The sequence below is a fragment of the Telopea speciosissima genome, chromosome 3, assembly GCF_018873765.1.
Source record: "Telopea speciosissima isolate NSW1024214 ecotype Mountain lineage chromosome 3, Tspe_v1, whole genome shotgun sequence".
In the NCBI taxonomy this organism is placed as follows: domain Eukaryota; kingdom Viridiplantae; phylum Streptophyta; class Magnoliopsida; order Proteales; family Proteaceae; genus Telopea; species Telopea speciosissima.
Window position 1 is genome coordinate 21605753 of NC_057918.1, and position 25325 is coordinate 21631077.

The 25325-nt window shown below is 38.7% G+C and overlaps 3 protein-coding genes across 4 annotated transcripts; 1 reads left to right on the forward strand and 2 right to left on the reverse strand.

Moving 5' to 3' along the window:
* The first annotated feature begins 274 nt into the window (after positions 1–274).
* Positions 275–25154, forward strand: LOC122656666 (probable arabinosyltransferase ARAD1). 2 transcript variants are annotated; one of them, XM_043851281.1, is made up of 4 exons: positions 275–974; positions 6196–6449; positions 8819–9376; positions 25139–25154. In XM_043851281.1, exons 1-3 carry the CDS (start codon positions 332–334, stop codon positions 9368–9370), a joined length of 1449 nt encoding a protein of 482 aa, XP_043707216.1. In that variant the 5' UTR covers positions 275–331; the 3' UTR covers positions 9371–9376; positions 25139–25154. The 2 variants fall into 2 exon arrangements, with proteins under 2 accessions (XP_043707216.1, XP_043707215.1); XM_043851280.1 differs by lacking the exon at positions 25139–25154 and having other exon boundaries at positions 8819–9493.
* On the reverse strand, positions 10396–11266 carry LOC122656668 (probable glutathione S-transferase). The gene is made up of 2 exons (XM_043851282.1): positions 10881–11266; positions 10396–10784 (listed from the first exon to the last, which is right to left on the reverse strand). The coding sequence occupies exons 1-2, from the start codon at positions 11196–11198 to the stop codon at positions 10440–10442; spliced, it is 663 nt and encodes a 220-aa protein (XP_043707217.1). The 5' UTR covers positions 11199–11266; the 3' UTR covers positions 10396–10439.
* Positions 12239–12934, reverse strand: LOC122654965 (protein DMP3-like). Its single transcript, XM_043849219.1, has one exon. The coding sequence runs from the start codon at positions 12932–12934 to the stop codon at positions 12272–12274; it is 663 nt and encodes a 220-aa protein (XP_043705154.1). The 3' UTR covers positions 12239–12271.
* Positions 25155–25325: the final 171 nt, after the last annotated feature.

Below are 25325 nucleotides of genomic sequence, written 5' to 3' on the forward strand. Positions count from 1 at the left end.
ATTTGGGTGCACCCATGTTCCCTGACCCATGGGCTAAAACCCAAATTACAGAATTGGTTGATTTGGAACAACCGAAAATAACTAACCCAACTCGAACCAAGAAAGATCTTCATCACGAACCTGTTCACGTCTATCTATCGCCTATTCCCCTTGGATGTGACCAAGATTCGAACCAATACGACTTGGTCCGGACGAACCCAATGACCCATTATGACTAAATGACCAAAATACCCTTCTCTCGATCTCCCCAAATCCAGTTCAAACTCTAAACCTGATAAAAGTAACACCAGTAGTGAAAGGCTGAAAGCAAACAGAGTGACGGAGAGTGAGCATGGCTCCAAAGTGCAACACTCTACCCTGTACAATCCCTTCTCTTTTGCTCTCATTTTCCATTCTCTGTGTTCTACCAATCTCCCTCTTCTTTCTCTTCTACATAACCCATCAACAATCCTCTACTACACTTTCATCTCTCATTTCCTCTCATAAAATCTCCCAAAATCCCAACCGATCCATTAGAGTCTACGTTGCAGATCTCCCAAGGTCGCTTAATTATGGCTTGTTAGACAAATACTGGTCCTTGAAAGGTGATTCCAGACTGGGCAGCGATGTTGACAATGAATTGCGTTCTGAGCTTTCTTCGAAAGAGAAGCTTGCATTTCCTCCATATCCAGAGAACCCATTGGTCAAGCAGTACAGTGCTGAGTACTGGATCTTGGGCGATCTGATGACCCCAGAGGAATTGAGAGGAGGGTCGTATGCCAAACGGGTTTTTTATGTGGAGGAAGCTGATGTCATATTTGTGCCGTTCTTTGCGACTCTTAGTGCTGAAATACAATTGGGTATGGCGAAGGGGGTGTTCAGAAAGAAAATTGGGAATGAGGATTATGAGAGGCAGAGGCAGGTGGTGGAGTTGATTCGTAGTACTGATGCTTGGAAAAGGTCTGGCGGCAGAGATCACGTCTTTGTGTTGACCGGTATGTCTTGTTCTCTCTCTATTCATTCTAACGTTTATTAGTTGGTTTTTAGCGTTGAAAGCTTGCTTTGTATGTGTGTGTGTGTGTGTGGGGGGGGGGGGGGAATTGTAGATTTTATTTAGGTTTCCTGTTTCTGAAGGCTTTGTTGACGAAGGACCTATTTTTCAGCTACTTGAGCCGTTCCATGGTTCCCCCAGATGTGCTTATTCTTGCTTTTTGGTGTTATCTGTCAACTCACTTTCAATGCCCTAAGCTTGATTCATATGATGGGGTTACTGGGTTTTGTGTTTCTGAAAGCTTTGTTGACGAAAGATACTTCCTTTTACCCACTATCTGCTTCATAGTTCCGTGGGAAGTCCTATTTTTGCTTTTGTCTTTCTTTATCTTACTGTAATTCTTATACATGTCCTTCCTTGTCTGCCATTACTAATGCTTCTTCTCGATGCATCTTCAGCATTAAGTTCACCCCCATAAAATATCTTAGTATAACCTCTAGATTCTAGAAAAGGCTGGAGTTCCAGGAGTTCCACTCTGGATCCAGATTTGATTGCTACATGGTCCATAGATGGCGCCACTTACATGTATGCTGTAAAGCGAGCCCACTTACATGGAACGGTAGTGGCTTATCAGAACTGTTGTAACTTGTAAAACCCAGAACTTGGAAAGATTCTTTGCTTCTTTCAACTCTCATTTACACCTCATAATTAATATTATTCAAGATAGATGTTAGCATATGTATTTGCTTTGAACTGCATTGTGCCCTTGTAACTTGAAAGGCACTAGCTTCTCTCTCTGGGAACTTGATACTTTCTTTGAGTCTGTTAAGAGATGCTAGTTCTCTTCTTGAACCTTGCCAAGCATTAATCCATTGAAAAAGATGGTCTTTAACATTGAAGCCCTTTGCATGATGCTAAACTAATTTAAAAAATCTTTGCCAGTGTTGGCTGCCGTAATTGCCGGGGAATTTTGGTATTCTTAAGAGTATCAATTAAAGAAAAGGTGGCTACATAGTCTTTTCAGGCAACAGTGAGCACAACCAGTGTTTGCCAAGGTGGCTATGTTCTTGGCCATTGTTTAGGTCCATAATAAGTTACTATATAAAATTGTTTGTTTAACTATATCAATAGATATATATTTAAAGCATATAGAGCTAGCTTTGTATGTATTTTAACCTATTTTTACCCTATTGTCTTATTCTTATTTACATTTTTTTTTTTTACTTTCTATTTCCTTCTCTGCTTGAGAGATGCTGACTTTGTTTATTCTTTTTCTTCTCTTTTTTTTCCACCGTCTTTCATTCATTAGGAGTTGTTGTTGGGTTATTTGAAAATTAAGTAGGGAGTTTTAGAGTACTCCATTCCCCCAAAATAGGAGGGATTATAATAAAGTTTGTTTTAAAGGTCTATAATTAGTTACAAAAGGAAAGTTGATTGATTCCCTTGCTTAACTCAATGCTTTCCAGTGGGACTAGGAATAAGAGAAGAATAATCTTAAGCTAACAAGAGTGGAGTCTTTTTAGTGAAGTTATTCTTTATACACTTGTTGGGTAATCTAAGTGATCCTACTTTCCCAAATTCCCTCTGGGATCTTCTAATGGCATGCTTATAATGATAACATCTTGACAATTGATCAAACACCTTATTATTCCCTATGTTCCTCTGAAAGATCAGCTAGATACCTTAATATTCCTGTCTTATGCCTCTGAAGGTGTCCTTCTACTCTGTAAACAGATAGTGGCTATAGTATCATTTCCCCTACTGTGGAAAGCCCTATTGAATTTTTGCTGGTGAAAAAGGGTCTAGATGAAGAGGAAGGGCATCTGTGTTGTTTTGCTGTCTGCTGGTCTCTCTGAAAGGAGAGAAATAGGAGAATATTTGGGACAAATCTCTGGCTGTAGAAAGGTTCTGAGAATTCTTCTTTTACCTCCACCATTAAGCTTTCATTCACAGTTCTTCCCAAACAACTTTCCTGGTGAACTTGGATTAGTTGATCTTTCATGATAGGCAGTAGCTTTTGATGTTTAGCTACTAGCTTCTCTATGATCTGGTCTCTCTGTATCTTTTCTTATCATATTATATAATCTTATCTTAACCCTAAAAGGAGGAAAGATGTTTTAACAGGTAATAGGAATTTTAGTTTGTGTTAATATCCTGTTTCTTTAGGAGCTCAGTGTGCTTAAACTATGTATATACCATATTTAAGCATCCTTCTGAGCTCCTCCCTAATATGATGTGGAACGAGAGGAAAACGTCATTCATCTAGGGAGACTTGGTGGCGGGAATGTGGGATGATGATGTTCAAGTAACCATGAAGGCTAAGAAAGCTAGTTTTAAGACAAGGAAAAGGACTAATGATGTAGAGGATTTAAAAGATATAAAGTTAGAAATGAAGCTAAGAAGATTGTGGAAAAGTAAGGGCGAAGAAATATAAGGATATTTTTTTAATAATTGAAGCACAAAGGGGAAAAAGTTATCTATAAGATAGCTAAAATGAGGGAGAGGAAGAGTAGAGATTTTGACCATGTTAGATGCATTGAAAGTGAGGATGATAGAGTAGTAGTAAGCGATGAAGACATTAAGAAGAGATGGAAAAATTAATTCTACAGCTTTCTAAATGAACGCACTTCGAGTAATAGTGTCCCGGAAGGTTGCACTACTCATCAAGACACCACTTGTGTAAATATATGTGAAAACAATTAGGGTGCCAGAAGCAAAAGAAGCTTTAAGGAGGATGAAAATAGGTAAGACACTTGGTCCAGATGGGGTCCCAGCATAAGTGTGGAATATCTTAGGATTATGTGTTCATCTTGGCTAACCAAACTCTTTAATAAGATTATGAGCATAAGGAAAATGTCAGATGAATGGAGGAGAAGCATTGCGGTTCCGATTCATATAAAAATAAAGGTGATATTCAGAGCTGTAATAACTATGGAGGCATAAAACTAATGAGTCATTCTATGAAGTTATGGGAGAGAATTATTGAAACTTGCTTAAGACAAATAAACTACCATTACGGAAAACCAATTTGGTTTATGCCAGGAAGATCCACGACAGAAGCTACTTAGTAGACTCATGGAAAGATTTAGAGATTACAAGAAGGATATCCATTATATCTTTATTGACCTAGAAAAAATCTTATGACAGAGTCCATAGAGATAGAATTTTGCATGTACTAGAGAAGAGATGTGTTTCAAGTAAATATGTGGACATAGCTAAAGATATGTATAATGGTGTGGTGACTAGTGTAAGAACAGTATGGGTTAAGGTAGTGAATTATCAATTACTATTGGGTTACATCAAGGATCAACTTTAAGCCCTTATTTGTTTGCGCTTAACATAAATGATCTCATGATCTGACCAGAGACATACAAGATCAGGTCCCTTGATGTATGTTTTTTGCTGATGATATTGTTTGGTGGATGAAATAAATCAGGGATCAATGCCAAGTTGGAATTATGAAAATCAACCTTGGAATTATAAGGTTTTCAGATAAGTAGAACGAAAATATATGGTGTGTAAGTTTAGTTACATCAGGATGGATAATGAGGTGGTGAAAATTGATGGGAGGGAGATCCCGTAAAGTAATTATTTTAGGTATCTAGGTTAAATCATAAATAAAGAAGGAGAAATAGAGGATAATGTTACATAGAGAATTAAAATAGGATGGATGAAGTAGAAAGATGCGTCTGAGTGTTGTGTGATCGACGTATTCCTTTAAAATTTAAGGAAATTTTATAAGACAATCATATGACTGGCTATGATGTATGGTGCGGAATATTGGGCAGTCAAGAAACATCATATGGATAAACTCGTGTAAATGATATGAGGATGTTGAGATGGATGTGTGGTAAAAATAGGAAGGAATGATCAAATTAGAGCTGATTTGGGAGTAGCTCCAATACATGATAAGTTGCGAGAAAGTCGTTTGAGGTGGCATGTCCATGTACTGATTGGAGGGTAGGGATCCATGTAGCAGACCCCATTTAGTTGGGATAAGGCTGAGCTGTTGTAATGGACGTATACAAGATAGGTCAAGAAAAGTAAAAAAGCTATACAAAGAATAGAAGTATTACATAGAATATTTACAGCTAACAAGAAAATCAACCTATCCTGCATCTTTACACATGGATGATGGTGCTTGGCTAGGAATTTTGTGTTTTTCATCCAAGCTTGCTCTTGTTCTTACCTGTCTCATGCATAGTTGTCACGGCGTCACGGCGATCCAAGTCGGTGGAGGGGTGTCACGTCGATATATCGACATGTCGCCCGCCATGGCGAGCATGTCAACCATGTTTTATTTTTTATTTTCTCTATTTTTAATGTGTTAATAGATGTATACTCAAGCCATGTTTTATTTTTTCTCTATTGTTTCTCAAGTTTTAAGAAGAAAATTCAGAAATCGAAGAAGAAATCGAAGAGGGAAAGAAGACAGGAAGAAGAAATCGAAGAGGGAAAGAAGAAATCGAAAGAAATTGAAGAGGGAAAGAAGAAATCGAAAGAAATTGAAGAGGGAAAGAAGAAATCGAAGAGGGAAGAAGAAATCGAAGGCAAGAAGAAGAAATCGAAGAGGGAAAGAGAGACAGGAAGAAGAAATCAAAGAGGGTCGCCATGGCGTAGGTCGCCATGCAACCCTCTCCAGCGCCAGGACGCCATGACAACTATGGTCTCATGTGCAACAAAGTTGCTTTATGATAGTTTAACTTTGTATAAACTGAACATCCTAGTATCTGATTCATCAATGATGTGATTTCATTTCTTATGGAGGATTTTGGTTGGGTGCTCATAGTTGTATTTCCATTTCCTGTTTACAAGAATTGTGCTGCTTCTTACGTTACTTAGTTTAATTTATTTTTTTTGTTGTTTTCTTTATTAAGGTTTTCATTTCATCTCTTTGCAATTGATACATTTCCATCTTTTCAAGACTTGTAAACTCGCTTCTAAATTCTTTTTTAATAGTGACGGCAACTTCTTCTTCCTTTTTTTTTTTTCCCCATATATATGAATATCTTGAGCTCTTAGTCTGTTATTCTTTGGTGATTAAAAGGATTCCTTTTTTTTTTTTTTTTTTTTTTAAAAATTGGTATCTTAAATTTGTTAAACAATTATTGAATATAAAAATATTCTGCCTTTATCTGCTGCCAAAAATCAAGCAATCCTTAGTAGCTTATGATTCAATCTCTGGATTGTCAGGTTGTGTTAAAACTTGAAGCATTCTTTGACAGACCCAGTTGCGATGTGGCATGTTAGAGCTGAGATAGCTCCAGCAGTTCTTCTGGTGGTTGATTTTGGTGGTTGGTACAGGCTTGACTCAAAGGCATCCAATGGTAACTCCACTGATATGATACAACATACCCAAGTTTCGCTGCTTAAAGATGTGATTGTGCCCTACACTTACCTACTGCCTAGACTGCACTTGTCAGAGAACCAGGATCGCCATACTCTTCTTTACTTCAAAGGAGCCAAACATAGGCACCGGGTTAGTGTTCAATTCGACCATTTTGGTTTCCTATTTCTAATGTTTTTCTTGACCTTAATTTTGGCATACCTGATCAAATGAAAATTGCAGAGGTTGTTCAAGGAGCGTATATCTGTTAAAGCAACCCATATAATTTCAGTGTCACTTTTCCTTATGTTTTATTGATTAATTTAGTATGCAAATGTTTCCAAATTTTTATGAGTAATGACATCATTTTACCAAGTAATACAACAGTGTTTTTATTTGCAGACCTTTTTTCCTTATCAAATGAGTTATTTTCTGTTTATTTAAGTTTTGAGAACCCTCTGGAACCTGACTTGAAGTTGATCTAATCATTAACAAGTTCTAGAAATGTTATAGATTTTTGTTACAAGAGAAAAGAGAAGTCAATATGCGATTAGCAATTTTACGCGCCATTTCAGTTTCATAAATCGTACATGCCACTGTTTCATTCAGACAATGATAAGCGGATTAAGGTCACACCTAACATTTTTATGTCTCCTAGGTTTTGTATTTGTTCCTACACAAGTGCAGAATGCTAAACTCTCAAACGTTAGCATGTTGCAGGTGCAAACATGTCTGTATTTAGTAGATTTAGTTTCTTGGGTGGTAACTTATAATCTTAGTGGCTAGACAAGTGCTTTGGTTAGACCACCAAGCAAGACTTTGTATTTATTAGTTTTGCGTTTCTTATATTATTTATTGGTTTTTTCTCTTGTCAATCAATTTGTGAATCCTTTTTTTGTGCCCTCACTGTTATGTTACAAAATGGAATCTTTAAGGTCAAGCAAGGTAATTTGCCAAATTCATTGCTAATAACTTTAAAATGTAGATTCTCTTTTAAGTTGGGGCACAAATGTAAAACGATTTGTGGGTATAACAGTAAAATCACCTTTCATCGTCCCTTCCAGCAGACCATCTCCCCATCAGTGAAGTGCCACTCCTGTTGCCAAGACCCTGGATTGAAGGTATGTGAGATACTCTTCCATTATTTGGCGAATTTCTTATGCAGAAGGTCTGGGTTTTTAATTTGGAACTCATGAGGGAAATAGGAGTTAGGCTATGGGCTCGTGGGCTGGATGAATGTATATGAAGAGAACATCTCTGCTATTCTTGCTTGGGGCAATGGTATAGAATCGAAAATGCACATAATGCACTTACCCCTCCCCCCCCCCCCCCCAACCTCCCAACCCAAAAAAAAAAGCTGGCTTTCTCTTCTTTGTTAATCTGGTAAGGTGGGAAACAGTGATTATGATTGAAAAATAGTAGACCAAATATGTCTACAAAGTTTCTGCTTTAATCAGTTTGGAATATAATTCCTTTCCATCTGAGTTTAAATTTTCTCTTCACTAATGGAACGTTTTTGTTTTAAACTTTACAAAGAATTGTCAATTTTCACTTGCTTCCACAAACAAATTTTGTTTTAAACTGTACCATTCCCACTGATTAGGTTTATTTGCCGCATAACAATGCTCAGGTGCTTCCTTTACAATATGAAGGCCTTCACTGAATATGTTACTGATGACTAGTTGTATTGTCTTTATGCTAGTGGCATGCCAAATTTTTCTTTATTCAGACCCTGATCTTGCTAGACTTGTTTGAGATTCAAAATTGTTTAATCTTTGCGCTGCTTACCTATGGTTGACTCTGGAAACTGTACAATAAAATTTATTAGTAAACCTGTGTAAATTTTTAAGGGATTGATGGTTAAACATCCTCAATACAGCACAAAACTTGGATAAAGAGAAGTTTCTGAAGGAGCTAGGATTTAGGTGAAGCTCTTGTATTTCAACCCAGTTTTAGCATAAAAAACTTGTGTAATAATCATAATTTCCTATCCCACTGCAGTTCTCAAATAGGAAATCTGTTTTTTTTCTTCATCTTTTTTTGGAGGTTTATTACCGGATTGGGATATTTTTAAACAAGATCTTCCTATATGCCTAGCTTAAGATTGGCAAATCTTATGAAAATTCTGGAACGTCCCAAGTCTGCAGAGAAGTGTTGTCAAGTTAAACAGCGTACATTATTGGGGGATGTATATATAATTGTCTGTCCAATTGGGGTTCCTTGGAACATTAGTTTTTATTTTCTATTTAACATTTATATTAACAAAAATTTCTGAATAAACATCATATTTACGTTTTTCAAAAAATAAAAAATAAAAAATTGGGTGCAACTCATGATATAACTGCAGATTAATTGATAGTTTTAGAAAATTTTGATGGTTATCGCCATCACTTCCTCTAAGAGCTATGCCTTTTTTTTAGATGTCATGTTTAAGATCAGCCACATCTGTTGGGGATAAGATGCACGGATATTTTCCTGTTTCTTTGATAGTTCTCTTAATAATGACTGACTCGTTTTTACAGGGTGGCTTGGTTCGTGAAAAATTGTGGGACCTGTTGGTTAATGAGCCTGGTGTTGTGATGGAAGAAGGTTTCCCTAATGCTACTGGCAGGGAACAGTCAATAAAGGGGATGAGAACATCAGAATTCTGCTTGCACCCTGCTGGTGACACACCTACTTCATGCCGACTTTTTGATGCCATTCAAAGTCTTTGTATTCCTGTGATTGTTAGTGACGATATTGAGCTTCCATTTGAAGGTATGTTGGACTACATGGATTTTTCTGTTTTTGTATCAGTCAATGATGCATTGCAACCAAACTGGCTTGTGAGCCACCTAAAGAGCTTCTCTAAAGAACAGAGGGATGCATTCCGCCGCAATATGGCTCATGTTCAGCCTATTTTTGAGTATGATAACGGCCATCTGGGTGGTATTGGACCAATTCCTCTAGATGGTGCAGTGAACCACATTTGGAAAATGGTTCACCAAAAAGTACCCATGATTAAGGAAGCTATTATTCGAGAGAAGAGAAAACCCAAAGGTGTATCAGTTCCTCTTCGATGTCATTGTACATGAATCGTCAAGGCTAATCTACCTTAATTTCTTTTCTTTCCTTGTAATGCAAAGAGATTTTAACTACAAACATCTTTTGATGTATCATTAGGTCATAGGGTTTTATGTCACAATAAATTGAAATTATTGTTGCCATGAAAAAAGCTTTTTGTTCTCTAGTTCCCTTGATTGTTTGTATTATTTTCATGAGCAAAAATAAAAGGGGGTAAATTAATATCTAAGGTTGCTAACGTTTAGGGTATCTACATTTAAAAAATTATGTTTAGGGTGCTCCAAGCATAAAGAATTGAGTTAACGATCAATTTCAAGGCAGTTTCACTAGTGCAGCCTAGAGAGAGAGAGAGAGAGAGATAATGTTAGTGAATATTATCAAGACCCAAATGTTTTTGATAGATATAGAAACTTGGGTGTTTGGTCATTTCATCATTATTAATATCTTACCAAAAAATAATCATCATTAATAAATCTATTAATGTGTATTAACACAGTTTATGCTTGGGGTTAAAGGTGTCAATTTAGGATTAAAACCAGGAACCATCCTGAAACTGACCCGCTAAAACATAGATACCTAGTATTAAGACATTTGTATTAATGCCTATACAATTTTATAGATGTTTTAAATGTTGAGGTTTTAGTGTCTTGACTTCTGATGATGGACTATATGGGTATTTCGGTAAATTTCTTGTATAGGATTTCGCAATAAAACTATAGTGAGAGTTCTTTTTTGTATTGAAAATCTGAGAGAGGTGTGAGGAACGAGCAACTGTAACTTTATTTTCCATTGATAATGAAATAGATCTCATCTCACCGTGGACGTAGGCAATCTTGCCGAACCACGTAAATCTTTGTGCACGTGTGATTGTGTTTGCGATTTTCATTCTTCTCTGCATCGTATTAGGTTTTACATTAAAAGAAACACATTGATTAACACAAAACAGGGGAGCCAGAACCAGAATTGAACAAAGCCCAAGAAATTAAAACAACATAAAAACTCCACAGCCCTCTAAACAAGAGTCATCAATAATACTCTTCTACATGGCTTGAAATCCAACAAGAACTCTTTTTTTCTTTTCTACTCTAGACCAATCTTCTTCCTGAGTTGCAGAACGAAGTTGTAGACCTTGTCTAAGTCAGGAAGGGACTTGGCCACACTATCCCTCTGCATGCACTTCTTGGCCCAAACAATCAGCTTTGGGCACTCTGCTTCAATGCTGAAGTTTCCACATTTCTCCAAGGTGTAAAACCAGCTGTAGAAAGGCACAAGCCTCACATCCAAGTATCCAAAACTCTCACCACCAAAGTAAAGCTTGTCTCCAAGCTCTCCTTCTAAGAATTTCAAGACCTCTATGAATTCCTTCTTAGCTGCCTCTTGTTTTTCTCCCTTTGTACTCCATGTTTCCCTTATAGAGGTGAAAACCTGCCATTTCACAAAACAAGAAAGGACTGATGATTATTAGAAAAGAAGAAAAAAGAGAAGGGAGTAAATTAAACTGCAAGATATATAAATACCTTCCTTCTTGTCAACGTAATCAGCCCAGAACCTGGCCTGGGCTTGTTGGTAAGGACCAGAAGGCAACAGAGGAGATTTGTCCTTCCAAGTCTCGTCAATGTATTGAACAATTATAAGGGATTCGGAGATGGGTTTCCCATTATGGATCAATACAGGGATTGTCTTTTTAACTGGGTTCATCTGCAGCAGAAGAGGGCTCTTGTCTTGTAGGACGTTCTCCTCTTTGTATTGATACTCGATACCCTTCTCAGCTAAGGCGATTCTTGCCCTCATCCCAAAAAAGCTGGGCCAGAAATCCAAGAGAACTACCTTGTCCGCCATTGTTACTAAATCTGCTCTGCGTAGAAGATACTTGAACAAAGAACCAGGTGAAAGAAGCCTTTTTTGGGTTGAGCGTTATCTTGTCACTGGTTGTGTGTGGTGTGTGTGGAAGTGTACGGTCAGTGAGTGTATGTATTTATAGCTGCTACCTCCGAAGGATCAATTCATGCTGGTTTTTTTATTTCTTGGATCTTCTAAGAAGTGGTTTCATCATGGATTGCGTCATAACGATGTCTCCATTAAATCTAAAAAAAACACTCATTGGGCCAGCTTTAATTCGGGTATAAAATCGTAACCTTCTAAGGGTTTGTCTAGTCCACTTAAATCAATGCTTGCACGCGCTCTCCCATTGGCCAGCGTGGCCAAGTATGCTCTAGAGGCCCAGGCAGCGTTCTCTTGCCCATATATATATATATATATATGATAAAGAACGCTAACTGGTCGTGTGCAATGAGTGGATACTACGCTTAGACATAGTTTGGCGTGGAATGACCGCCCAACCACCATGGAAAGGTGGAAATTCCAAGCACCATGTCGAGCGTTAGGCGGTCATTTCACGTCTACCTGTGTCTAGGCACAGTTTCCACGCTTTGCACACAACCAAAAGTTCAAGAGCTGGAAACGGACAGTCCCACTAATAAGCAGGATCACATCCCAAAAGTTTCTAACCCAGTGTAAGAAAAGGTTTTTAAAATAATTTAAAAATGGATTACTGTCATGTCAAATACATTTTTTGAGGACACATGTGAAATGATAGGATTTTACTCGATGTTTTTTTGTTTTTTTGTTTTTTTTGTAATGTTTGTTTTACTCACTTGAACATAATGCGTGTTATACCAAGAGACCATACAAATAAGTTACAAATTATGGGTATCTTAAGAGAACTTTCTCCCTTCTATTTCATAGGCTAATCCAAGGTTTTTGTCCTTACTGACCTCCAACCTTGGGGTCCTTAAAAGTTAGATACCCTGGAAATTCTTAATCCCCTCAGTTTAATTTACCAAAAATAAATAAAAAGAAGAAAAAAAATTCCAATCTTGATATGTACAATCAATGCAAAGATGAGCTTTCAATCATCTCCCAGGAGTATAATTAGGGTACCCTATACCATGTCTTCTTGTGGGGAAAACCATGAATAGAAGGCTGCAGAAGAGCCCTACTCCGACAGGGACTATATCCAGAAGTTGCTGCATCTCATGTTTCGGTTGTGGGTAGAAGCAACTCAACACATTCCTATCTCTTAAAGCAATGGAAATGAATACCAAAACCGTTAAGACCCCATGAACAAAATCAATGAGCCTCAGCTTATACTTTGTGAGATCAGGAGTACTGGGTTCTGGGTAGTCGAAGAGCCACATGCCTTTTGATGTAGCAATGCCGTAATAGATTTGCCCATCTAATGATTTGAAACTGTCAGTGAAGCATGCAAGGAAGCAAGAAACAGAGAGGAGTATTAACAATAACAATGTCAAATGGCGTGCTAAAGAGTCACAGATGCCATTGTTGGTGAAGATTGGGATAAGAAGTTGAAAGGCCATAAGTGTGCCTGTAGGGAGGAGGCTAGCCAATTTTGCAGTACTTGTTAGTGTCTGAGAGATTGTTCGTTGCAACCGCCGAGAGGAAGATGGCAGAGTAGCATTTGGAATCGGCCGGGGAGGTTCATTTTCACCATCCGATGAGGTGGTTGTTGCCGGAGTTCCGGCGGTGGCTGTCTTGTTTCTTGTCCTGAGAGACATCTTGTATCTGAATTCTGATGAGGGAATTTCAGGAACAGAGAGATTGCGATTGTTGGTGATGAATACTAAGATGGAACTCAATAGCTAAATAAGATGAAAGGGTTGGGTTTACTTGTTTTTGAGAGACACGCTTCTTACTTATTTTTAGGTTGTTTATACTCCATAAGTAGTGAACCTCCTTGGATTGCCTAATGCGTAAAGATATTGAACATCATCATAATAGAAAGCTTTTGTAAGCATTGCCTAACATTATTATATAAACTATGAAAAAAAGTCTCTCTGAACCAATCTACATGTGTTATGGCTCCTCACATGAATTGTTATATTAAAAGGGAAAGGTGTTCGTACACGGGAGATATTCCCATCAAGTCCATCAAATAAGGGGTGCAAGGATTTTTATGTCATTTTAGATTAATATTTATATTAATCTAATTGCATTTCATGCAGGTCGTACACATGCACGACCGTATATGAAAACTTTTGCCTTAAATTTTTTTATGTCTATTTTTAAATTCTCTTGATCCGCCATTTTGAGAACGTGTAATGTCAAAGTCATTGAATGGATAAGTCGTCAATCTCTAGAACGGACTATGTATTGTACTTTATCTAGTTGGGTTACAGGTGAGCATTTTACTATATATTTCTTTTAATTTGCAACAATCTAGTCTTGTATGATTCTTGTTGAAGAGTATCCTAGAGAGGATTTGGGTCTAGAGTGACGATTTCAAAAGAATTTGGATGCAAAGTATAGTGAAATTTAATATTACAATTTTTTTTTTCTTGTAGTTCCTCTAATATTTTTTGCAATCAAACAAATTAAGGGGAGAATATAATAGAAACAAAACCCACGTGGTGAGTTTATATAGAGGATTCCTTCACTTCTCATGACTCATGTAAGGAGAATCTCCCATGCTACACTAATCAGAGTAGTGAGGGAAACAATCTTGTCAACAAAGACTTACATGGTTTAGAAAAGAATGTGTCAATATGGAACCACATGGTTAAAATATGAAAACGTAGAAATCATCTATTTTTTTTTTTTTTTTTCTTTTTCTTTTTCAGAAGGTAATTAAAACCCACGTAGAAAAACCAAGACACGAGACCGTGGCTTATGCATGACCATTTTTTCCGACGCACCATGATATGACACAAACCAATATAAGGGTTTTTTAGGCATTACATGGGTCATTGAAATTACTTTTTGAACCAAGCACATAAAAATTGGCTAGACCCAAGTGTCCGAATATTGTTGTGGCACCCTGGTTACATGTCTAAACTTGACCGTCCGATTAGGATATTTAAAACAAAGGGTCCCTCGCACATCAGATGGTAGAAAATGAGTTGCATCATTGCACACCCCAACCCAGTACTCTTGATGAAGAAGGGCCTTTGCCATTTGGCAAGAAATAAGTAAGAAATAAGCTTGACATGGAAAAAACCATCTTGGAATACAAATCATATAATTAAGAAAAATTGGAGGTTCTGAGAAGTAGAAAGTGAAGGCCATCCTGATATATGAACTCATTTGGAGCCAGTACTAGTTTTAGCAATTAGTATTGATTGGGTAGTGTTATCCATAGTTGCTTCCATTCTTCTAACAGATTTTTTGAAACTTTCAACCATCCAATGTTTTTTTTTTTTTTTCTCAGGAAATTCAGAATTTTCCCACCACAGGCATTACTTACAACATGGTTGCTTCAGCAACCTTAATTTCCCAATGCCAATGAAGATCTTAAAACCGATCATCCTTATCTTCTTCAGACAGCCCAAATCATCTGCCCGAGGTATTATTCGTTTCTGCAATCTGTGCTTGCTTGAAGGAGTTTTTGATAGATACCATGCTAATGCATTAACTTGCAGGTGACACTTACACTGAATCAAACAGAGAAAAGAGAACAAAAACCAAACAAGATATGTGCTCAAATAGGTCCGGCAATTTGCCCGACCTTCTTCCCTATAATATGCATGCCATACACCACTCTTACACTATGCATCACTAACTTGTCTACCCAGGCTAGTTTTACTGGCAATATAAGCTACAGTCTCTGCAACACTATTTTGGACAGAAAGGACGACCACGGGCACCTCTTGGTCATTGAACTTAGAACTCCACCCATATCAATACCCTTCATAGATTTATCCCACATACTAGCTTTACAGGCAACATAAGCAACAGTCTCTGCAACACTCTTCTGGACAGAAAGGACCATCATAGGCATCTCTCGGTCATTGAACTTAGAACTCCCCCATACCATATGAATACCCAACATAATAGAACTTCATAAACATTTATTTCAATATCCTAGGATGGATGCGTCACAGTTTCTATTTTAATACAGTTATCATGCAACAAGAACCTCTAAGAAATTCAAAATATTCAAAAAACAGAAGAAAATGATTACAAAATAAATATTTCTCATGGATTCAAAAGTTAGATAAATGTACATAAACAAATGGGCCATTCAAATCAATAATTTACTATTCTGGAAATGACAACGGATAGTAAAGTCACAGCTCTGGTAAGATGAGAAGGTGATGATATCAACAATTATACAGGCCTGCGATGGATGCTAAAGCCACAGAATCATCTTTGGCAAGTGTAGCTGGCCCTTCCACTCATTCCGACCTAATAAAAGCGTGTTACATCTATACATAGACAATTCATGAATATCGCTTCAGTGAAATTAGGGTGTCTATATTGATGGTCACCTATGCATCAGATCTGGTTGGATTCACTGAGACTGGAAATTTAGAAAAAATTTCTGGTAGTTTGAGTCTCAAAAGAGCATTGGGGGGCGGGCGCTTGTGTAAACCTCAGATGGTACATGTACCTAATAAAGACCTGGATGGTGACGACTGGACAGCTTTAAAATTCAAGTTTTTGTGCAGCAAATCAAATGACACTTTGCTCTTTTAAACCAGTTTGAGAGTATTGGAGGTGAGAAGCTCTACTGTTTGCCATTACAGATTCGTCAAGTCAACATAGAAGAGATAGCAGATGGAACTCAAAAGACAGGAAAATTCCAGTGTACAGCAAACAAATTGGTTGGAACTAGAACCAAAAACAACGGTTTTTAGGCTGGCTCTATGTTCCTCGGTTGGCATGTCGGGTCTGAGAAAAACATATAATTATTCTAAAAAACCCTTAAAGAATTACACATCAATGGCCTCACGATCCAACTTGTGGCTATTCCGAGATGCATAGCCCATCCGCTCAGTTCATCGATGCTCCTAATATGAAGGAATCGCCCAACAATCGGCCCTGCTAAACCCCTTCACCAGTTCGGGACAACAGGTAATGTTGTGATCCCCAACATCCAAGTATGACAATCAAGGTTTGATCAGATATTTCACGATGGTATCCATGAAGACGCCTAAAAAGGAAACAGTTACTGGTTTCTCCCAATTCTCATTTGGTTTCATAAAGTTTTGCAATTGCAGACCATGTGGAGGAAACTTGTACTCGATGAGATCCCAAACAGCAAGGACAGTAGCGTTCTTATAGGACCTGAGGACAGTGGCACATAGTATTAGAGGGATTATAGCTATTGTAGCAAAAAAATGAATTACTCAAAAATTCATCAGCCATTCTAGCAAACATGAGTTATTGCCTAATGGAAAGTCATCATATCCAAGAGGAATTAGAGGGAGCAATTGGCTAACAATGTATATTGGAATGCTTAGATATCCTGATTGTTAGCAACTTGCAGCAAAACCATTTTAAAAATTGATAGTTGTTATATAGTTTAATCCATATTATCTTTTAGTTTTAGGTACAATCCAAAATAACCCAACATATGAAAGCAAGAAAAGGGATGAGAGATGAATTCCCAGCACCTCTAATCCCTGGAAGTCCAAAGTGGAAGCCAATAAATGTAATTTCCAAAAGCTGTTTACCAAGGGAAAGACAGAGCGGTACTGCAAGAGACCACTTAAGAAAAAGATGAGATGTTAAAAAAATCACAGTATGAAACAATAGAGTTGAAAAAAAAAAATGAGCTACAGAAAGAAAACAAATAAAAAGAAAGAAATTAGGTTTTTTTTTTTATTTTTTCTTGGGGGGCGGGGGTGAACTCCATGAAGACCATGGTGGTGATGGTGCCTACGAAAGCCCCTAACGATAGAAGATAAAGAAAAGGTTTGATTGCAAATGGAAAGAGTTCATTAGGGGGGACGAAAAATCAAGAGAAACAAAGATATTTCAAAATTGTATTGTGAGAATCATAATAGGAACGAGGGGTGGTAAACATGCATCACATAATTTGTCTGGAGAGGGAAAAACAAATCATAATTCATATAGGAGTGAATCATTTGTGAGTAAATTCAAGCAAGAATTATTTAAGGAAAGAGACAAATGCATGGTGCCACAGTGTGATTGAGGAACATTTCGTTTATTCCATCAAAAACAAACATGCAAGAGAAATGACTGGCACCATAGCCAACTGTTGAGATATATAGTTATAGGGGCATATGGGTCTTTGTGCTTATGTTTTAATTCTGCTCTTAGCTAGTCGTGTAAGTAAGGGCATACTTGTCCTTACAGTTTTTCTTGGACATTCTACTATATATTTATAAGGGAGCAAACCTGCGGTAGAAAATCTAATTCTGTCCACAGGTTCTCTCCTCTCTTGGAACTTGCGTGGCGCTTCTCTTTTCTCTTCTTCTCTCTTTTCTTCTTCTATTCCTTGTTCTCTGATCTGATTATTAGCTTCTGATTTACTAACATGGTATCAGAGCACTTTTAATCAGGTTAGAGTACCCCCCACGATCTTCTTCTGATTCCTCTTTCTCGATTTCTCCTTGTGGTGTGCAGCCACCTATAGCTGCCTTCTAATGGTTTAAACAAACACTCCTTCCTGCAGATTAATGGAGTGATTTCTATAGTTATACCTATTATTCATGGACGATTGGAGGTCTACAATACTGGGCTTTGAAGCTTGTTAAATCAATGTCAGGATAAAAACCCTGACAATAGTTGATTTTTTCTGGGAGGCCTTTTCTCGTGTTCTTCGATTCAGCCTTACTTCTACCTTATGTTTACTACTTCTGGTGATCTCTGCAACCTGGATTGACTGAGTTTGCTTCTTCATCGAAGGCCTCTACTACTTGGCTGCATCCTTCTATTGTTTTCTCCCAGATACCCTGAGATCGATTTTTTTTGTGGGCTTCTTCACTTGTGATCCTGCTGCTGTTTGGTACTATACTTTCTACTGCCAAGAGTACTTTTTATGATCAGTTATTGCTGGGTTTAGTTGCTGCTATCTGCTTCATTACTTCAGATTTGATTGCTGCCTTGGCTGGTTATCCTACTCAAATTTTTTTTTAAGTCTGTTTGCTATGGCTGATTCGAAGACTCATCATGACAATGTCAATATGCAAATTACGTCTACCAAGTTGAAAGGGAATTCCAATTATTTGTTGTGGGCACAAGCTGTCCGTGTTTACATTATAGCTAAGGATAAGCTTAGCTACATTACCTCTCATCCCCCAGAACCTGATTCCAAGGATTACAGCACCTGGAAATGGAGAACGCCATTATACTTATTTGGTTATGGAACAGCAAGGAGCCGGATATTGCTACCAATGTAATGTTCCACACCACGGCTAAGGGAGTGAGGGATGACCTCAAGGAAACATACTCTCAAGAGAAGAGTATGACCCGGATTTTCGAGCTCTAAAAGAAGTTATTTCAGTTTCAGCAGTCAGATAAATCCCTTCAAGATTATTATAGTGCCTTTAAGGGCATGGTTGAAGAACTCAATGTTTTCCAACCATTGATATTGAGAAATTGAAGGCGTAAAGGAATGAATTCTGTCTCTAAATTTCTGGCTGGGTTGAATCCGAGCCTCAAAGCTGTAAAGGGACATCTTCTTACAGGTGAATCTGTCCCCACATTGAATGACACCTTCTCTCAGCTCAAACACATCGTATCTCCTAGTTCTAAGCCAGAAACCAACCCTAAGGAGAATTCAACTTTCACTATTACTACTAGAGGCCGTGGTTCAGGGGGGAAGACGTGGTTTTGGTGGTTAAAATTCTGGTGGGCAGCATGGTAATAAAGCAGTCCGATTATGCTCTTATTGTGGGAAGACAAATCACATTGTTGATACTTGCTGGTTCAAGCATGAGAAACTTGAATGGACTCAAAACTTGACCAATCATGCAGCTCCTGAAGATGGTACTGATTTTGTTACTCCTAATGATGCTGAGGCTAGTTCGACTGTGGGAGATTCTTCTACCAACCTCCGTGATGAGATGCAACACCTCATGCGTCGTATCAAGAGTCTAGAGTCATCCACTTCCACTACTAGGGCATCCATTACTGCTGCCACACTGGCTCATGCAGGTACACCTGCTGCTTTCTTTTCCACTTCCACACCCTGGATCATTGATTCTGGGGCTTCCGCTCATATGACTAGTAAGTCATCAGTTTTTAGTTCTATTTCATTTGCTTCACATACCCCTCATGCAAGTTCTTCTACACCTGTTACTAGTCATGGTACAGTTTGTCTTAATTCTAATATTTCCCTTCCCTCTGTTTTACATGTTCCCCAATTTCCTTTAAGTCTTCTTTCTATGAGTCAACTTACAAAGCATCTGAATTGTTCTGTGACATTTTTCCCTTTCTACTGTGTTTTTCAGGATCTTCACACGAGGAAGACGATTGGTGAAGAGTGTAAACGATATGGGCTATATTATCTGAGTGGTGCTGCCCCTTCTGCTTCAGCTGCGGCTACTACTATTGGAGGAGAGTCCCCCCCCCCTTTAGATGGCATTGTAGGCTAGGCCATTTATCTTTATCTAGGTTAAAGATAGTTTTTCCTCGGTTTAAGTCTTTGAATAAATTAGAGTGTGAGGGCTGCGAGTTGGGTAAGCATCATCGTGCTACTTATCCCTCTCATCCTTTGCCGCGTAGTACTTCTTATTTTCATTAGTGCATTCCGATGTATGGGGTCCTCGTCGGGCAAGTAATAGACATGGTTTTCGGTATTTTGTGACTTTTGTGGATGATTATTCCAGAACTACTTGGTTGTACCTTTTAAAGGATAGATCAGAATTTTTAACTGTGTTTCCGAATTTTTGCAATACTCCTCAACAAAATGGAGTAGCGGAGCGAAAAAATAGGCACTTACTTGAAGTTGCTCGGGCCCTCATGTTGCATATGCAAGTGTCCAAACATTTTTGGTGTGATACAGTTCTTACTGCTTGTTTTTTGATTAACCGGATGCCTTTATCTGTGCTTGGTGACAAGTCACCTTTCTCTGTTTTGTTTCCTGATGTTTCGAGGTTTACCTTGCCACTTCATGTTTTTTGGTGTGTTTGTTTTGTTCATAATCACCATCTCCATGGTGATAAATTGGACCCTCGGTCAACCAAGTGTATCTTCTTAGGTTACTCTCGGACCCAGAAGGGATATAGGTGTTATGACCCTCTTACTAGGAAACAATTTGTCAGTGTTGATGTCACCTTCTTTGAAGGTACTTCCTATTTTTCGGATCAGCCTACCGTGTCTAGTGACCCATTGGCTGCGTCTGACCCTCCTCCTATTCCCACCATTGTTCCTTTGTCTCCTTCTCCACTACAGGTGTACCGGCGTAGGAGGCACTTCGAGTAGCTCCATTCAGATCAGACTAGCCCTTCTGCATCTCTTCCTGTACCTTCATCAACCTCTGGTGGAGATCCTACCTTACCTACTTCTCCTGCTCTTCCATCTGATCCAGATCCTGATGACTTACCAATTGCCACTTAGAAAGGTAAACGTTCATGTACTCAAAAGTCTTTCGTTGCCTATCCAATTGAGAAATTTGTCTCCTTGTCCCATCTTCCATCTTGTCCTCATAGCCTTGCTGCTTCCTTATCTTCTTACACTGTGCCTCGCACTCACACTAAGGCTCTTACTATCCCTGCTTGGAAGAATGCCATGGATGTGGAAATGGATGCCTTGCTGACTCGACATACATGGGAGTTGGTGGATTTACCTCCTGGTAAAGATTTGGTTAGGTATCGGTGGGTGTACACTATTAAGTATCATTCTGATGGGTCTGTTGAACGGCTTAAGGCCCGTCTGGTTGCTAAGGGATACACCCAGACTTATGGTGTTGACTACTTTGAGACCTCTCCTGTGGCTAGATTGAAATCTGTTCGTCTTATTATTTCTTTTGCTGTGAATTTTGATTGGCCTTTATACCAGTTGGACATAAAAAATGCTTTTCTTTATGGTGACCTGCTTGAAGAGGTCTATATGGAGCAACCTCCAGGTTATGTTGCTTAGGGGGAGAATAGTAGACGTGTGTGCAGGCTCCACATGGATATTTATGGGCTGAAATAGTCCCCCCGGCCATGGTTTGAGAAGTTTAATTCTGTTGTGACTAATTTTGGCTTTACTCAGTGCTTCTCAGACCATTCTGTGTTTGTTCGCCGCCAAGGTGAAAAGTTGGTAGTTCTAGTGGTTTATGTTGATGATATCATTGTTTCAGGAAATGATGAGAGTGGGATCAAGGAGGTGAAAAGTTACTTACAACAGCACTTTCAAACTAAAGACTTAGGTCAGCTTCACTACTTCCTTGGGATTGAGGTGATCCGAAGTAAAAAGGGAATCAGATTAGGTTTATGTTTTAGATCTTCTGATCGAAACTGGCATGTTTCCTGCAAAGCCAGTAGACATTCCTATGGATCCTAATCACAAGTTTGGCTCTGATGATGGTGAGGGCCTTAAGGATGCACATGCCTATAGAAGCCTAATTGGGAAGTTGTTATATTTGACAGTCACTAAGCCAGATATATCCTATGTTGTTGGGGTTCTCAGCCAGTTTATGCAATCCCCGTGTAAGTCTCATTGGGATGCAGCAGTTCGAGTTCTTCGGTTCTTGAAGAGAGCCCCTGGGAAGGAACTGATTTATCGTCCAAATAGACATATGGAGCTTGTTGCCTATTCTGATGCAGATTAGGCAGGTTCAACTAGTGACCGTCAGTCTATTACAGGGTATTGTACCTTTGTTGGAGGAAACCTGGTTACGTGGCGAAGCAAGACCACTGTTGCCAGGTCCAATGCTGAAGCGAAGTATAGGGCTATGGCTCATACCACTGCAGAGTTGATGTGGATTAGATCTCTCCTTCTTGAGATGGGGTTTCCTGTTCCAACCCCTATGAAAATGTTTTGTGACAACCAGGCAGCCATCTATATTGCTAGCAATCCGGTCTTTCATGAGAGGACTAAGCATATAGAGGTGGATTGTCACTTTGTTCGCAGCGCCGCCTTGAAGAAGCTTGTTGAGACTCCTTTTGTCTCTTCGTCTGATCAAGTTGCTGATGTGTTCACTAAGTTCTTGTTTGCTCCTAGGTTTCGGTCGTATTGTAACAAGCTGAGCATGGGTGATATATATACTCCAACTTGAGGGGGAGTGTTGAGATATATAGTTATAGGGGCATATGGGTCTTTGTGCTTATGTTTTAATTCTGTTTTAATTCTGCTCTTAGCTAGTCATGTAAGTAAGGGCATACTTGTCCTTACAGTTTTTCTCAGACATTTTATTATATATTTATAAGGGAGCAGACCTGCGGTAGAAAATCTAATTCTGTCTGCAGGTTCTCTCCTATCTTGGAACTTGCGTGACTCTTCTTTTTTCTTTTCTTCTCTCTTTTCTTCTTCTATTCCTTGTTCTCTGATCTGATTATTAGCTTCTGATTTACTAACACCAACCATTGACCGAGGTAAGCTTTACCGATCTAGAGCCAAGCATCTTTCCATTCCCAAGCAACCATCAAGATAAAACAATCCAATGCAACCAGAATCCTTACTTGGTTCACAACACCGAAAGACCAATTATTCCAGCATAGCTGGAGCCTACAGATGAGCATCCTACTCACACTCAAATCCTTAAGCAAGACTGAAGCCGCTATAGGTAACTGGCCCTCTAAAAAAAGGGCATAACCAGTGCATGAGGTCCCCGCCACTGCGGGGTCTGGGGATGGTCATAATGAACGCAGCCTTACCCTCGCTTCGCAGCGAGGCTTTTTCTCGACTCGAACTTGTGACCACTAGGTCACAATGGAGAAACCTTACCGTTGCGCTGAGGAAACGGCCCTCTATAGCACCGCAATTGCGCAATAGACTTAATCTGCACAATGGGCCAAATACCATATACCTAGCCATACCAAGCTAAGCCCTACTATTTTTTATTTTTTTGGCTCTAGCCCACTGCAGTATCAAAGAGTCCAAGGGCATGGCCACCTTCTGCTAAGCCCATATGATAGGCTAGCCTTGAATTACAGAGAAACTCAAACAGTCAACTGTAGCTTAACACTAATACCTGCAGAGTTGGGGTTAGTAACGATGGCCCTGTCAATCTCCACCACCCCTTTGGTGCATAGTGCTAACCTTCCATAGCCACATACCATCCGTCAAGGTTTAAACCCATCAGGATACCCCAAATGCCTCAGTACTAGTGCATGCCTTTTTTTGGGACCATGCTTCTCTCACCCAATGCCAAGGGCTGTCTTTTTTTTTTGGTGGTTGTTGTTTGGGGGGTGGGTGGAGGGGAGGGTTGAGTGGGGTATGCATCACATCATTGCTGAAAGGGGACATTAAGCCATTGCACACTAATGGAACTTTGCTAATAGACATTACCACTCTCAAAAATTGATACTAGGTTTATCTTGGAGCTACAGACCTCTGATTATCAAGCTACCCATTCTTGAATCCTCATTGCTACCTCCAGTTTCTCCAAACTAATTCGGATTTGGCCGCATCAACAGATGTAGGTTTGACTCAAATCCTTGTAGGTCTCACCTCCAAGACACCACCAAACACCAAAATCACACGCTTACCTCCATCTCTGCTGTACACCTGCCAAATTTCATAACATCCTAAGACCTCAAGGCCCCTGAATTCATAGGCTAAAGCAATATGACTATGATAGTACACCAGACTGAAATGAGGCTACACCTTTTTACCCTACAGGTTTTTCTCCCAACTGTCTTGATTTTCTGAAGTTGAAGACGTCCCTGTTTCACTAAAATGTGTTCTGGTTTATCATCTGCGAAGCCCAAAGGGACCACAAGTACAATAAAAAACCACGTTTTGAAGGACATGGCACTCTTTTTTCCATCTCAAACCATATCATAGATGTGTACCAAAGGCACTGGAAATGCATCTTCATCTTCAACTGCAAGGGGAAGGAGAAGTGAATAAAGAGAAAAACAGAAAAAGTTAATAAAGAAAAAGACGATAAATAAACATCACTGGAAAATGCATAAAAAATTTTGTCAAAAGGAAAAGAAGAAGAAAATGTTGCATTAGTGCATTTGATTGCTTGGATTTGTAAGAGTGTGGTATCTGGAGTCCAAGTCTGGAGTGAAGACCTAGTTCTTCCTCCTCCCTCTATTCTTTAATCAGTATATAGATGGGCAACTTGTGCCCATTAACTTGCAAAGAATAAATTGCCACTGAGGCTTTAATACTTAATAACTTTTAATAGAAAAGCAGACAAAATAATAATTTTAATATTTCACGTTCAAATATATTATGTAAACTGACCCTGCAGATGTAGCAATGTCTAATTAGACAAATTTGCATAATAAACCTACTCAAAGATAATGTTTTGTCAAAAAATAGATACAGAACCATGAATTAGTCAAAAAAGAACAGAGGCCAACTTATTTCACCTATTCACAGTATAGTGTTAAACAATCTGGATGCAATACCATAATCCAAAACAAAATCTCAGAGAATGCATTTCGGATTAACATAATTTTCCGATAATATCCTACAGTAGGTGTACCCAGTGCACAAGGCTCCCGCCACTGCGGGGTCTGGGAGGGTCATAATGTACACAGCCTTACCCCTACTTTCGTAGAGAGGCAGGCTGTTTTCAGACTCGAACCCCTGACCACTTAATCACAATGGAGCAACCTTTACCGTTGCACCAAGGCCCGCCCTCCCGGTAATATCCTACAGTGACAGAATATAAAAGATGAAGATGCCACAAATGACAATTTAATTGCCCACTATCTATTCCATATTTTTTTTGGGATTTAGTTCTCCACATAGAGCAAATAAATTAACCATAAATTGACAATATAGAAAATTATGCTGAACATAATGGCCTTCCAGCAGAGTAAACTTTCACTTGAACAAAAAGAGACTGACAACACCAAGAATAAGTATAGCTTTACCGAATAAAGTAGTTAAGCCAGCTCTTACATTAATGTATATGTTTTGGAAATGGAAGTCTGCCTAAGATGAGAATATATCCAAAAGCTTGCACAATTACCCCTGAGATATCAATTTAAGAAACAATTAATAAACATTAGGCATGAATAGAATTTCAACATAAACTTTGAATAAAAAATACAAAAATAAATAACCAGTTTCATGATACAATAGATTAGA